The sequence below is a fragment of the Mobula hypostoma genome, chromosome 27, assembly GCF_963921235.1.
Source record: "Mobula hypostoma chromosome 27, sMobHyp1.1, whole genome shotgun sequence".
NCBI classification, from domain to species: Eukaryota; Metazoa; Chordata; class Chondrichthyes; order Myliobatiformes; family Myliobatidae; genus Mobula; species Mobula hypostoma.
Window position 1 is genome coordinate 33,162,361 of NC_086123.1, and position 16,994 is coordinate 33,179,354.

Here is a 16,994-nt window from a genome sequence, read left to right on the forward strand (position 1 = left end):
CTCCAGTCACCCAGTGTAACCGTCCTTATAGCTCCAGTCACCCAGAGTTACTGTCCTTACAGATCCAGTCACCCAGTGTAACTGTCTTTACAGCTCCAGTCACCCAGTGTAACTGTCCTTACAGCTCCAGTCACCCAGTGTTACTGTCCTTACAGATCCAGTCACCCAGTGTTACTGTCCTTACAGCTCCAGTCACCCAGAGTAACTGTCCTTACAGCTCGAGTCACCCAGTGTAACTGTCCTTACAGTTCCAGTCACCCAGTGTAACTCCCCTTCCAGCTCCAGTCACCCAGAGTTACTGTCCCACAGTGACAGTTTTTGTAATCATATACACCAAGGCTCCTGGTTCAACCTGTTGTTGGAAATTTGAAACTAATCTTCCAAGGGAGAAATGTACCCAGATGGAAGAGATTAATGTCTTGACTTTGAAAAGCTAAGTACAAACTGCTTCATAAAGAATGCTATTTCCTGGTTTTCATTTCTGATCCTAATTAGATGATTGAAGAGAAATGTACCCAAACATCTCTTTTATTTCTTAAGTTGACTCGCATCTATTTTGTTTCTCGCAGGAGATGAATTAATTTTTAGTGGAGGCGAATATTTAGGACTGAAACTTCATTAGCAAATGGGTCAGTATTCATATGGAATTCCCAATAGCCGGGTATTAAAAAGTGATCAGCAGCGCAAATCCTTTCGCTTTTTCTTCTGCAAGCTGCCAAGGTGAAGTGTAGTAACCGAGCTGACAGCAATAAACCGGAACCTGTTGTGACCTACAGAGCTCATTACAGACCTGTAAAACTTTGTCTTACAAGACGTTTGAGCACCCAGTGATGCCTCAGTCATACAGCGCTCTGCATTTCTTCTCCAAACCCTTCGTTACGTGGCCTTGACCTTCTGAACTGGATCACTATGTCACCCATGGAACAGAAGTAGAAAGCATTCCATGCCATGGTCCAGACTCTCACCTTGAAGTGACCGCTTATGGATCCCCTGGATTATCGCTGCAGCTCGGAAGGAGGAAAAAGCCATATAGAAATTCCAGTTCTCTATTGGGTTTATTCCCATGTTGTCACAATAAAAGGTTAGGTATTCCGAATCAGATGGGATTCCCAATTCCTTCAAATCACACTTGCCCATTCCTGCAGCAGGATCAAGAGACAAAATCAGGGTTGAATCACCACAGTAAATCAACTTCTTCATTCACTAACCTGAAGATAATTGCATCACAAACACCAAGTAGACTGAATTAAAAATCAAAAACTTAGAGCGAAAACAATATACATCCAGACCACCAGGTGTCAGGGTGGAGATACATCTCTACCAAAGGAGGTTGAAGGTGGATCCACCATCTTCCCTCCTCCTGCCCGCAGGTCACCCTTGGGCAAGGCATAGCACCTACTTAGCGCCCCCTCCCCCCTCAACCCTGATCAGGGTCACGTGAAGACATGGAGGAGGTGCTGGATGGTCGTATGAGCAGCCGGTGTGTATCACAAGTCCTGGTTATGCGACCACTGACTCCAGGCAGACAATCTCTGAAGAGTATTGATCATGGTTGGAGTCACCCGTCTCATAAAGACACTGGCCAGAAGGCGGCAATGGTAAACCACTTCTGTGGAAATATTTGCTAAGAACAATCATGGTCTGGATCACGATCACCCACAGCACATAATGAATGAATGAATGATCCAAACCACATTATCCCAGCTTGATTCAGTGATATCTCCATCAGCTCACAGCAATGAGATCATGATCCAAGTTTCAATGCAGAAACTTAAGCGTATCACTTACATACGCTTAAATGCAATCCGAAGAACATATTGTGCCTTTGGAAATGCTGTATTACTGAAGTATTAAATTAAGGCCATTGCAGGGTCAAAGTCTACTTAAACGAAGGTAGAAGTTTCAATAGTTTTACCTGCAGGGTGACTGAATTTATGCAGAGATTTGGCCCTGCATTTACCCTTAACAATACCAAAAAGAGGTTAGATGCATATTTACCTCATTGTCATTTAGGGAAGCATGGTATATGGAAAATGGCAGCAAATTTTACCATTAAACACATTGCTCACTGTGAGAAAGGTATAATATGAGCTCATCATTTTTTTCAAATGACCCCAATAAGAGAACATTGCTTAACTTATATATTACCTCTGCAAAGGGGAAAGTCCTTTGGGAAATAGTGTGCCATACAGCTGTATGCTACATCAGAGATGGGGTCTCCCAAAGTGGACAACTCCCAGTCCAACACTGCCAGCACCTCAGGTTTATCAGGGTGGAAAATAAGATTGTTCAGCCTAAATCACAGAGGCAAGGATGAAATGAAATGGAGTGGATGTGGGGAAGAGATGTTTGGTAAAGATAAAGAGGTAATAGAAGGGATGGGGAGGGACAGGGAAGAGAATATAAGTGACCGCAGGGAGAATGGGGAGAGAAACATTGAGAAACAATGAGAAGTGTGGGGAAAAAAGAGAAAACAAATATGTAAATTAGAGTTCAAGTTATACTCGCTACACAACAGATTCTTAAGCTTACAGTAAGTACACATATATACAGTATATAAACAGTTTCATTAAATAAGTGCAAAAATAGAAATACAGAAGTAGGAAGGTATTGTTCATGGGTTCAATGTCCTTTCAGAAATCGGACAGCAGAGGGGAAGAAGCTGTTCTTGAATTGCTAAGTGTGTGCCTTCAGGCTCCTGGACCTCCTCTCCAATGGTAGTAATGAGAACAATTTCTTAAATACATCAGTGCCATGGTGACAAGTTAGAACAGGATATTGTGTCTCATTGTTTAAGTTGTCTTTAAAGCCCCATGGAATCTACACCTTAGTCTTAAATATCACATTCAACCGTTAACTCTGAAGTTGGAGGATGACTTCTCCAATGAAACTATTACACAGCTCAGAAAAAGGCCCTTTGGCCCAACTCATCCCGACCGCCAAGTTGTCTTCCTGAGCTAATTCCATTTGACCCATGTCCCTCTAACCCTTTCCCATCTATGTACCTGTCTAATTGCCCTTTAAATGCTGTAATTGTACCTGCTCCTACAGCCTCCTCTGGCAACTTGTCCCACAGACCCCACCAACCTCCATGTGAAAAAGTTAAACCCCGGGTCCCTTTCAAATCACCTACGAATACATGGACTTGTGCAAGAAATCCTACACACCTGTAGTCTCCATGCACTACTGTGGTCTTGTCCTGCTTTGGAAGGTGTTGTGGAAGCCACGTCATGAGTCGCTCCATTGCCGGAATAACATGAGTTTCAGTTGCTCGATACTGCTTTGTCCATACGTGAACTTGGCGCTCAATGTAATTGCCTTAAGTATAGGTATCATTAAAACAATGCCAGCACCAGACAAAGAAGTGGCGAGCAGGTATTAAACTTTGAAGGAACGAGAAATTAAACTGGCAATAGTATTGTTTTCCATTGAGGTTTACAGATTTTCCAAAATAACTAACCGTGATAAAGATCAAATTCATTCCAAAGATCTCAAGTTTTCAGTCCTGGTACTAACTAATCTTAAACAAATTTGAATTGTTATGATTTATCTTGTTGATTTTGGTTTGGATAAAACAAATATAAGCCATTAGATGTTCAATCCAATGTACATATAAGAAAATAAATAGAGCTGAAATCATACACTGATATCCTAACACATTGTAATCTCGGAAGGCTAGCATGCACGCTCCTACATACAAGCTTCAGATTAAGAAATCTAGTTCTCAACTTGCATGACAGGCACGTTGAATAATTCAAAATTTATTTTAAAAATCTTGGTGACGAGCAAAGAAATAACTCCGTTCTGTGTGTAACCAGAAGGAGCAAATGCATAAAAAGCAGTAACTATTCACAAAGGAACACACAAAATGCTGGAGGAACTCAGTACGTCAGGCAGCATCTAAGGAAATGAATAAACAGTTGACATTTCGGGCAGAGACCCTTTGTCAGAACTGGAAAGGAAGAGGTTTGGCCTGAAATGTCGACTGCAGACGCTGCCTGAATTGCTGAGTTCCTCTAGCATTTTGTGTGTGTTGCCTTGGACTTCCAACATCTGCAAATTTTTTCATGTTTTTGATAGTAATCAGAAAGAGTCCTGTACCGTGCTTTCCAAAATCCTCCAATCCAGCAGCCTGAATATCCAGCTTGTGAATTTGGCCTAGAACATGAATCATGGCACTGTAAATGTCTCTTCGCTGGCTGACGGTTAATCCTGGCAATGTTGGGTCCTTAAATATTCTTCCTGGGCAGTATTCCATCAGATAAAAGGCAGTGCCAAGAACACTGGAAAAATAGGAGAAAACACTGGTTTGCATGCAATTAATTGTATAGTACTGAAATGCAAGTGTTTTTAGATACAACGAGGTGACAGGGCAATACACAGTTCCAGAATAATACAACCATCAAATAAACAATAGTCACAAGTAAGTTATGAGCATTTACTCTCCCTCTATCACCAGCTCAAATTTCCTCATCGCTCTAAATCCCGTCAATTTACCTTTCATCGTACTACATTCTCTGGTTTCTCTCGTTCCTTCCAATTTCCTCCGTTTTTATCGCATGTTTTACTATCCCAGCCGTAGGTGCTACAGAAATGGAAGACATTGCCGAACAATGGGCACAACAGGGGGATACGACAGATGAGAATGCTGTGTGCTCAGATCACCTATGTAACTCAAGCAGTGGACTGCGATTCGTAAAACCATTAGGAGAAATAAAAGCTCTTTCCACATGATTTATTTATTCAGATAATGCACAGAATAGGCCCTTCCAACCCTTCGAGCCACACTGCCCAGCAATCCACTGACTTAATCCTAGCCTAATAACGGGATAATCAATGACCAACTGGCACGTCTGAGAACTGTGGGAGGAAACCAGAGCACCTGGAGGAAATCCACACGGTCATGGGGAGAACGTACAAACCCCTCACAGGCAGCGGCAGGCACTGAGCCCGGGTCGCTGGCACTGGGAAGCGATGTGCTAACCACTATGTTACCGTGCCACCCTATACAGCCTGGTAAATCACGTGCTCCAGTGGGCATGCAAGCATCCACTTAGTACATATTATACATGCTTACTTTGGAGGCTTGCGCGTCTCAATGACCCAGACAGATATGCTGGCTGGAGTCAGGGCACTGTGCTTTGGCTCTTGGTAGGGTCATCCATGCCAAGCAGGGCAAAGGAGACTATGAGTGGCCCATCAGTCCTCCAGGTTTGGGGGTTCAGCTCAGGGCTAACAACCCTGATTCATCAAAAGAAATAGTTACGGAAACAGCAATGAAGAATCTTTCTACATCTGGATATGACTGTATAGGAAAGACAGAGATGGAGGACCTTCATTACTATATGGACACGACTGTACAGACAGAGATGGGGGGGCCTTCATTACTATATCTGATACGACTGTATAGACCGACAGAGATGGGGGGTGCGTTCATTACTATATCTGATACGACTGTACAGACAGACAGAGATGGGAGGGGGGCCTTCATTACTATATCTGATACGACTGTATAGACAGACAGAGATGGGGGGGCCTTCATTACTATATCTGATACGACTGTATAGACCGACAGAGATGGGGGGTGCGTTCATTACTATATCTGATACAACTGTACAGACAGACAGAGATGGGAGGGGGGCCTTCATTACTATATCTGATACGACTGTATAGACAGACAGAGATGGGGGGGCCTTCATTACTATATCTGATACGACTGTACAGACAGACAGAGATGGGAGGGGGGCCTTCATTACTATATCTGATACGACTGTATAGACAGACAGAGGTGGGGGGGGCCTTCATTACAATATCTGATACGACTGTATAGACAGACAGAGGTGGGGGGGGCCTTCATTACTATATCCGATACGACTGTATAGACAGACAGAGATGGGGGGGCCTTCATTACTATATCTGATATGACTGTATAGACAGACAGAGATGGGGGGGGCGTTCATTACTATATCCGATATGACTGTATAGACAGACAGAGGTGGGGGGGGCCTTCATTACAATATCTGATACGACTGTATAGACAGACAGAGGTGGGGGGGGCCTTCATTACTATATCCGATACGACTGTATAGACAGACAGAGATGGGGGGGCCTTCATTACTATATCTGATATGACTGTATAGACAGACAGAGATGGGGGGGGGCGTTCATTACTATATCCGATATGACTGTATAGACAGACAGAGGTGGGGGGGCCTTCATTACAATATCTAATACGACTGTACAGACAGACAGAGATGGGGGGGCCTTCATTACTATATCTGATACGACTGTATAGACAGACAGAGATGGAGGACCTTCATTACTATATGGACACGACTGTACAGACAGAGATGGGGGGGCCTTCATTACTATATCTGATATGACTGTATAGACAGACAGAGATGGGGGGTGCGTTCATTACTATATCTGATACGACTGTACAGACAGACAGAGATGGGGGGGGCCTTCATTACTATATCTGATACGACTGTATAGACAGACAGAGGTGGGGGGGGGCCTTCATTACTATATCTGATACGACTGTATAGACAGACAGAGATGGGGGGGCCTTCATTACTATATCCAATACGACTGTATAGACAGACAGAGGTGGGGGTGGCCTTCATTACTATATCCGATACGACTGTATAGACAGACAGAGATGGGGGGTGTCTTCATTACTATATCTGATATGACTGTATAGACAGACAGAGATGGGGAGGGGGCGTTCATTACTATATCCGATATGACTGTATAGACAGACAGAGGTGGGGGGGCCTTCATTACAATATCTGATACGACTGTACAGACAGACAGAGGTGGGGGAGGCCTTCATTACTATATCCGATACGACTGTATAGACAGACAGAGATGGGGGGGGGGCCTTCATTACTATATCTGATACGACAGTATAGACAGACAGAGATGGGGGGCTTTCATTACTATATCTGATACGACTGTATAGACAGACAGAGATGAGGGGGGCCTTCATTACTATATCTGATACAACTGTATAGATAGACAGAGGTGGGGGGGGCGTTCATTACTATATCTGATACGACTGTACAGACAGACAGAGATGGGGGGGCCTTCATTCCTATATCTGATACGACTGTACAGACAGACAGAGGCGGGGGGGGCCTTCATTACTATATCTGATACATCTGTATAGACAGACAGAGATGGGGGGGGCCTTCATTACTATATCTGATACGACTGTATAGACAGACAGAGATGGGGGGGCCTTCATTACTATATCTGATACGACTGTATAGACAGACAGAGATGGGGGTGGCCTTCATCACTATACCTGATACGACTGTACAGACAGACAGAGCTGGGGGGGGCGTTCATTACTATATCTGATACGACTGTATAGACAGACAGAGATGGGGGGGCCTTCATTATTATATCTGATACGACTGTATAGACAGACAGAGATGGGGGGGCCTTCATTACTATATCTGATACGACTGTATAGACAGACAGATGGGGGGGGCCATTACTATATCTGATATGACTGTATAGACAGACAGAGATGGGGGGGGGCGTTCATTACTATATCTGATACGACTGTATAGACAGACAGAGATGGGGGGGCCTTCATTACTATATCTGATACGACTGTACAGACAGAGATGGGGGGGCCTTCATTACTATATCTGATACGACTGTACAGACAGACAGAGATGGGGGGGGCCTTCATTACTATATTGACACGACTGTACAGACAGACAGAGATGGGGGTCGTTCATTACTATATCTGATACGACTGTATAGACACCGAGACAAAGGGAATAAAAGAATAAGAAATGATTGTGGAGAGAGCTCTGAAAGTGAGGAAGATGAACATGTTCAGAGAGGAGGTGTTGTCATAATTCGGTTTAATGAGAAGGCCCAGGGACATATGAAGAAAATTAACCCATTTGTGCTAACAACAACTCTGGCAAATAAGATAGGGGAAATAGTATTTGCAAAAGTCCTTAATGATGGCAACTTATTGGTAAGATGTGCGAATGAGGAACAACTTGAGAAAGCACTCAAGCTAAAAGAGATAGGAAAATGCAAGGTGGAATACACAGGGAGGGTGGGAGCACAAAATAGTGGTTGTAAAGGAGTGATCACGGGGGTACCAATGAGTATAAATATGGAGGAGTTAAAGAGGACTATCAAAGGAGGGAAAGTAATGAATGTTCAAAGACTGAAAACAACAAAGGAGGGAGTGAAAAAGGAAAGTGAATCAGTATTGATTGAATTTGAAGAAGGAAGAGTGCCAAGGAAGGTGTTCCTGGGTTTCCTGAGTTATCCAGTAAGGGTGTATGTGCCAAAGCCACTGAGGTGCTATAATTGTCAAAGGTTTGGACACATAGCTAAAAACTGTAAAAGGCGAGGAGATGTGCTAGATGTGGGGGTGATCATGAATATGGAAAGTGCGGAACAGGAGTTCAACCAAAATGCTGCAATTGTGGAGGAGCTCATAATGTTGCATATAGTGGGTGTGAGGTTATGAGACGGGAGAATAAAATTCAAGAAATAAGAGTGAAGAGAAGGATCACTCATGCAGAAGCTGTAAGAATGTCAAGAGAACAGAATAATGCTCCCTAATGAACAGGGAGCAATAGGGATACGAGAGATGCAACAAAGGACAAATGACAGGATTTATGTAGACAAAAAAGCTCTAGTAACATTCATTGCAGGAGTGATTAATAGTACAGCTGAGGTAAAGTCAAAAAGTGACAAAATTCAGCTGGTGGTAAAAGCAGCAGTAAACCATTTAGGGTTAGTAGGACTGACATGGGAGGAAGTGAGGGAGAACCTCAGTAATAATATCTGAGGAGGAAACTGCAGTCTCCAGTAGGGATAAGGCTGAGATCATGGCCAAGTCATTTGTACTGATACACAGTTCAGAAAATTTGTCTGAGGAAGGGAGAAGGAGAAGGGAAAGAATAATGAGCCAGCACCCAGGTGTGTTAAACAGGAGGGAAGGAACAGATGATATAATTGATGATCCATTTACATTAGCAGAAATGGTGAGAGCAATAAAGAGATCGAGACCAACCTCCCCAGGGAAAGATCTGATATGCTCTGTGATGCTAAAAAATCTAGGAGAAGGAGTGCTCTTGAAGTTGCTGCATTTTTATAACAGAGTGTGGGAGGAGGGAAGATTACCAAGTGCATGGAAAGAAGCAGTAGTAATTCCAATAAGGAAGCCTGGCAAGGATCCGTCAAAACCCACTAGCTACAGACCAATTGCATTAACAACAAGTATATGTAAGATAATGGAAAGGATGATAACAGAAAGGTTATCGTATGAGCTTGAGAAAAAGGGAATGCTGGCAAGTTAAAAGAGTGGTTTTAGAAAGGGAAGGAATTCCATGGACTCAGTGATAAGGTTAGAGACTGAAATAAGGAAGGCCCAGGCAAATAAAGAGTCAGTAGTGGCAGTGTTCTTTGACATTGAAAAAGCCTATGATATGATGTGGAAGGAAGGATTATTAATTAAACTGCACAAGATGGGGGTTGGTGGGAGAGTTTTTAATTGGATTAAAGATTTTTTGTTTGGTAGAAAAATTCAAGTTTGGATTGGATCAGAATGATCAAAACAGTACATAGTGGAAAATGGCACACCTCAAGGTAGTGTGATTAGCCCGTTACTTTTCATCATTATGATCAATGATGTCTTCACAAAGGTACCAGTGGATATAGGTAGGTCACTGTTTGCGGATGATGGGGCCTTGTGGAAAAAAGGCAGGAACATGGACCATATGATCAGGAAACTACAAGAAACAATTGATGAAGTGGTGGAGTGGGGTTATGATTGGGGATGTAGATTTTCAGTAGATAAAACTCAAACTGTATTTTTTACCAGGAAAAGAGTTGAGGTAGGGAAGAAGTTAAGGATGTATGGGGTTGAATTAGAAAGGGTTGCATCATTTAAATTTCTGGGAGTTATATTTGATTCACAATTAACATGGGTAGACCATATCAGGAAAGTTGAGGAGAAATGTAAAAAGTAATAAATGTGATGAGATGTTTGACTGGTAGGGAATGGGGAGCAAGTTGTTCAGCTTTGAAGAGAATATGTGTGGCTTTAGTGAGATCTGTGTTGGACTATGGAAATATAGCATATGGATCAGCAGCTAGGTCTCTTATAAGGAAACTGAATGTGATTCAGGCTCAGGCCTTGAGAATGTGCAGTGGGGCTTTTAAAACGTCACCAGTGTCAGCCCTACAGGTAGAAATGGGAATAATGCCTTTGGAACTAAGAAGGATGCAACTGATGGCAAACTACTGGGCTAACTTGCAGGGGCACAATGATTCTCACCCTACTAAAGCAGTGTTGCAGGAGTCCTGGGAAAATGGGAGGTTTCAGAGGGATATCTTTAGTCGGGTAGGGAATGATATCGCGGAAGAATGTGGAGTGTTTGCTCTAAGGATAAGTCCTTCAGTAGTTTATCCGGTTGTAGCTCCATGGAAGCTTGTATGGCCTGACATAGACTGGCATTTGTTAGAGGTAAAAAGGAAAGAAAGATATAAAACAGATTTGGTAAATGCATTTAACTGCCATGTGATGGAAAAGTATAGTGATCATACTCACATTTATACGGATGGTGCGAAGGAACCTGAAACAGGAGTGACAGGGTTTGGGGTGGTAATACCAGCAAAAGAAATTAGAATCAGCAGAAGAACATCTAATGAGTTAGGGGTGTTCAGTGGAGATGCTGGCAGTGTTGGTTGCGTTGCAATGGGTGCAGAAAGCCAGACAAGTCAAAGCATTGATATGTTCAGATTCATCCTCAGTTCTAGCAAGTTTAAGGTCTTTTCACACAAACAGTCGGCAAGATGTACTTTATGAAGTCCTTCAGTTAGTTACAAGAATCGCAAATCAGGGAGGTCAGGTAAAATTTCTATGGGTTCCAGCACATGTAGGGGTGAAGGGGAATGAGAGGGTGGATGAGTTGGCAAAGAGGGCGTTAAAGAAAGAGAATGTAGAAATGCACATTAGTATCAGTAAAGCAGAGGTCAAGTGTGTAATCTGGGAAAAAGTCAACCAAATGTGGCAAGAAAGATGGGACAGGGAGGGGAAAGGGAGGCTTTTATATCAAATACAAAAAAGTGTTGCAGGTACGAGGGTAGGTAGTGGAAACAGAAGAGAGGAAACTGTGTGGACTAGGTTAAAGCTGGGGCATTGTGCATTAAACAAAACATTGAAAATGATAGGGAAACACCAGACAGGATTGTGTGAGGAATGTCAGGAAGAGGAGTCAGTAGAACATGTAGTTCTGAGCTGCAGGAAGTATGGGATACAGAGAGAGATGGTGAGAATTAAACTAAGGGAGTTGGGGGTGCAGGAATTCACATTCAAAGGGTTGCTGGGCATGGGTGAGAGAGCACAGGTCCGGGTATTTTTAGCGTTCTTAAGGGGTACAGGGGTTTTTTATAGGATATGAAGGATAAACAGGAAAAGGGTACTAGGATGGTCAAAGATGGGAGGGTAAAGTGTGTGGGGTGTGTGTGTGTGTGTGTGTGTGTGTGTGTGCGCGTGTGTGTCTGTGTGTGTGCGCACGCGAGATTGTGTGAAGGGATTTAGAATGTATGTCCAGTGCACATTCCGGAGCAGAAGGTGGCGGTAATGCACCATTGAGCTGGATGCCAACCGCCGTAAAAACAAGACACAGACAGACAGACAGACTGTATAGACAGACAGTGATGGGGGGCCTTCATTACTATATCTGATACGACTGTATAGACAAGACAGAGATGAGGGGGCCTTCATTACTATATCTAATACGACTGTATAGACAGACAGAGATGGGGGGGCCTTCATTACTATATCTGATACGACTGTATAGACAGACAGAGATGGGGGGGCCTTCATTACTATATCTGATACGACTGTACAGACAGACAGAGATGGGGGGGCCTTCATTACTATATCTGATACGACTGTATAGACAAGACAGAGATGAGGGGGCCTTCATTACTATATCTGATACGACTGTATAGACAGACAGAGATGGGGGGGCCTTCATTACTATATCTGATACGACTGTATAGACAAACAGAGATGGGGGGGCCTTCATTACTATATCTGATACGACTGTATAGACAGACAGAGATGGGGGGGCCTTCATTACTATATCTGATACGACTGTACAGACAGACAGAGATGGGGGGCCTTCATTACTATATCTGATACGACTGTATAGACAGACAGAGATGGGGGGGCCTTCATTACTATATCTGATACGACTGTATAGACAGACAGAGATGGGGGGGCCTTCATTACTATATCTGATACGACTGTACAGACAGACAGAGATGGGGGGGCCTTCATTACTATATCTGATACGACTGTATAGACAGACAGAGATGGGGGGGCCTTCATTACTATATCTGAAACGACTGTATAGACAGACAGAGATGGGGGGGGTCGTTCATTACTATATCTGATACGACTGTATAGACAGAGAGAGATGGGGGGGCGTTCATTACTATATGGACACGACTGTACAGACACAGACTGTATAGACAGACAGAGATGGGGGTGTGTTCATTACTATATCTGATATGACTGTATAGACAGACAGAGATGGGGGGGTGTTCATTACTATATCTGATATGACTGTATAGACAGACAGAGATGGGGGGGCCTTCATTACTATATCTGATACGACTGTATAGACAGAGAGAGATGGGGGGGTGTTCATTACTATATCTGATACGACTGTATAGACAGACAGAGATGGGGGAGTGTTCATTACTATATCTGATACGACTGTATAGACAGAGAGAGGTGGGGGGGCATTCATTACTATATCTGATACGACTGTATAGACAGAGAGAGATGGGGGGCCTTCATTACTATATCTGATACGACTGTATAGACAGAGAGAGATGGGGGTCTTCATTACTATATCTGATACGACTGTATAGACAGACAGAGATGGGGGGGTGTTCATTACTATATCTGATACGACTGTATAGACAGACAGAGGTGGGGGCCTTCATTACTATATCTGATACGACTGTACAGACAGACAGAGATGGGGGGGCCTTCATTACTATATCTGATACGACTGTATAGACAGACAGAGATGGGGGGGCCTTCATTACTATATCTGATACGACTGTACAGACAGACAGAGATGGGGGGGCCTTCATTACTATATCTGATACGACTGTATAGACAGACAGAGATGGGGGGGCCTTCATTACTATATCTGAAACGACTGTATAGACAGACAGAGATGGGGGGGGTCGTTCATTACTATATCTGATACGACCGTATAGACAGACAGAGATGGGGGGGCCTTCATTACTATATCTGATACGACTGTACAGACAGACAGAGATGGGGGGGGTCGTTCATTACTATATCTGATACGACTGTATAGACAGAGAGAGATGGGGGGGCCTTCATTACTATATCTGAAACGACTGTATAGACAGACAGAGATGGGGGGGTCGTTCATTACTATATCTGATACGACTGTATAGACAGAGAGAGATGGGGGGGCGTTCATTACTATATGGACACGACTGTACAGACACAGACTGTATAGACAGACAGAGATGGGGGGGTGTTCATTACTATATCTGATACGACTGTATAGACAGACAGAGATGGGGGGGCCTTCATTACTATATCTGATACGACTGTATAGACAGACAGAGATGGGGGGGCCTTCATTACTATATCTGATACGACTGTACAGACAGACAGAGATGGGGGGGCCTTCATTACTATATCTGATACGACTGTATAGACAGACAGAGATGGGGGGGCCTTCATTACTATATCTGATACGACTGTACAGACAGACAGAGATGGGGGGCCTTCATTACTATATCTGATACGACTGTATAGACAGACAGAGATGGGGGGGCCTTCATTACTATATCTGATACGACTGTATAGACAGACAGAGATGGGGGGGCCTTCATTACTATATCTGATACGACTGTACAGACAGACAGAGATGGGGGGGCGTTCATTACTATATCTGATACGACTGTATAGACAGACAGAGATGGGGGGGCCTTCATTACTATATCTGAAACGACTGTATAGACAGACAGAGATGGGGGGGGTCGTTCATTACTATATCTGATACGACTGTATAGACAGAGAGAGATGGGGGGGCGTTCATTACTATATGGACACGACTGTACAGACACAGACTGTATAGACAGACAGAGATGGGGGTGTGTTCATTACTATATCTGATATGACTGTATAGACAGACAGAGATGGGGGGGTGTTCATTACTATATCTGATATGACTGTATAGACAGACAGAGATGGGGGGGCCTTCATTACTATATCTGATACGACTGTATAGACAGAGAGAGATGGGGGGGTGTTCATTACTATATCTGATACGACTGTATAGACAGACAGAGATGGGGGGGTGTTCATTACTATATCTGATACGACTGTATAGACAGAGAGAGGTGGGGGGGCATTCATTACTATATCTGATACGACTGTATAGACAGAGAGAGATGGGGGGCCTTCATTACTATATCTGATACGACTGTATAGACAGAGAGAGATGGGGGTCTTCATTACTATATCTGATACGACTGTATAGACAGACAGAGATGGGGGGGGTGTTCATTACTATATCTGATACGACTGTATAGACAGACAGAGGTGGGGGCCTTCATTACTATATCTGATACGACTGTACAGACAGACAGAGATGGGGGGGCCTTCATTACTATATCTGATACGACTGTATAGACAGACAGAGATGGGGGGCCCTTCATTACTATATCTGATACGACTGTACAGACAGACAGAGATGGGGGGGCCTTCATTACTATATCTGATACGACTGTATAGACAGACAGAGATGGGGGGGCCTTCATTACTATATCTGAAACGACTGTATAGACAGACAGAGATGGGGGGGGTCGTTCATTACTATATCTGATACGACCGTATAGACAGACAGAGATGGGGGGGCCTTCATTACTATATCTGATACGACTGTACAGACAGACAGAGATGGGGGGGGTCGTTCATTACTATATCTGATACGACTGTATAGACAGAGAGAGATGGGGGGGCCTTCATTACTATATCTGAAACGACTGTATAGACAGACAGAGATGGGGGGGGGTCGTTCATTACTATATCTGATACGACTGTATAGACAGAGAGAGATGGGGGGGCGTTCATTACTATATGGACACGACTGTACAGACACAGACTGTATAGACAGACAGAGATGGGGGGGTGTTCATTACTATATCTGATACGACTGTATAGACAGACAGAGATGGGGGGGCCTTCATTACTATATCTGATACGACTGTATAGACAGAGAGAGATGGGGGGGTGTTCATTACTATATCTGATACGACTGTATAGACAGAGAGAGATGGGAGTCTTCATTACTATATCTGATACGACTGTATAGACAGACAGAGGTGGGGGCCTTCATTACTATATCTAATACGACTGTATAGACAGACAGAGATGGGGGGGGTGTTCATTACTATATCTGATACGACTGTATAGACAGAGGTGGGGGCCTTCATTACTATATCTGATACGACTGTATAGACAGACAGAGATGGGGGAGGTGTTCATTACTATATCTGATACGACTGTATAGACAGACAGAGGTGGGGGCCTTCATTACTGCCCTAAATGCCAGTGACGTAATGGGCAGTAACAATATCTAAAAAGAAAGCGTGCAACTCTGCAATCAGCAGCTATACTTTGTAACCTGACTGCAATGATACATCGATCCAGAGAATAAAATGTAGCATAAACTTCGATTTTTCACTTGGAATACTATTTTATTCTTTCTTCCTCCTTCCAAATGGGGGAAATCTTAACTTTTCGCTGTGTCTACCTAGGATGGCATTGGGGCTTGACAGTATTAAGGGTCTCAAGTTTTCCATCTGCGACACAAGTTAATTTTTAGCATTTTACTCAAGTATAATTGATTTTGCATTAATCTTTACACTTTGTTGGAAAAGAGCCGGGTTCTGACTGCCAACTTCTGCAAAGTTTCTTTGCACATTCTACTGTGGGTTGGTTAAAGATGTTATGCAAGCTCACATTGCAGTTTTAAATACTAAATCTCCACATGCTGAGGTGGAAACCTTCTTTCTTACCAACAGACAGTACTGTGACTCCGTGCCACCTGTTATTTCCAACGTATTTCTCTTGCTGGCAATTATAATGACATAGATATAGAGACAATGCATATGTTAGAACTTGTCTTATATACCTGGGGTCCTCGCAAATGGCAAGTGTCCTAGGAACAGGAACTCCTGTACCTCCAAGAGCTTTCATCACCCTGAATGGACAGTGAAATGAAAAACATCATTTTAAGTTCAACCTTCTCAGTAGACCGAGAAATAATATTTAGGACAGCATATAATTAAATGCCCTCTTCAAGTTCCCTATTTTAACTAATTTCCAAGTCTCCTGAATGTGATTATAGTTCAGCATACATTCCGTGGCCACTTTATTAGGTAGTTCTTGTACTTAATAAAGTGGTCACTGAGTGCATCTTCATGGTCTTCTGCTGTTGTAGCCCATCCACTTCAAGGTTCAACATGTTGTGCGTTCAGAGATGCTCTTCTGTACCCCACTGTTGTAACGTGTGATTATTTGAGTTACTGTCGCCTTCCTGTCAGCTTGAACCAGTCTGGCCATTCTCAATCATTTTTGTCCACAGAACTACCCACTCACTGGATTTTTTTTTCCCACGCCACTCTCTGTAATCAAGACTGTTGTGTGTGAAAATCCCTGGAGATCAGCAGTTCCTGAAATGCTCAAAGCACCCTGTCTGGTACCAACAATCATTCCACAGTCAAAGTCACTTAGATCACATTTCTTCCTCATTCTGATGCTTGGCTTGAACAACAAGTGAACCTCTTGACCATGTTTGGATGCTTTTATACATTGAGTTGCTGCCACATGATTGGCTGATTAGATATGGCATTAGCGAGTAGACGCACAGGTC

The 16,994-nt window shown here is 43.3% G+C and overlaps 1 protein-coding gene across 2 annotated transcripts in view; it reads right to left on the reverse strand.

The window, feature by feature from the left end:
- The window catches only part of acad11 (acyl-CoA dehydrogenase family, member 11), a 103,571-nt gene that overhangs the window by 27,835 nt on the left and 58,742 nt on the right, over positions 1-16,994 (reverse strand). For both annotated transcript variants that reach the window (XM_063034635.1, XM_063034636.1), the window contains 5 exons: positions 16,254-16,322; positions 4,102-4,283; positions 3,168-3,318; positions 2,149-2,294; positions 966-1,139 (listed from right to left, as the gene is read on the reverse strand). In XM_063034635.1, the coding sequence (XP_062890705.1) occupies positions 966-1,139; positions 2,149-2,294; positions 3,168-3,318; positions 4,102-4,283; positions 16,254-16,322 (722 nt within the window). The remainder of the gene's footprint in view (positions 1-965; positions 1,140-2,148; positions 2,295-3,167; positions 3,319-4,101; positions 4,284-16,253; positions 16,323-16,994) is intronic.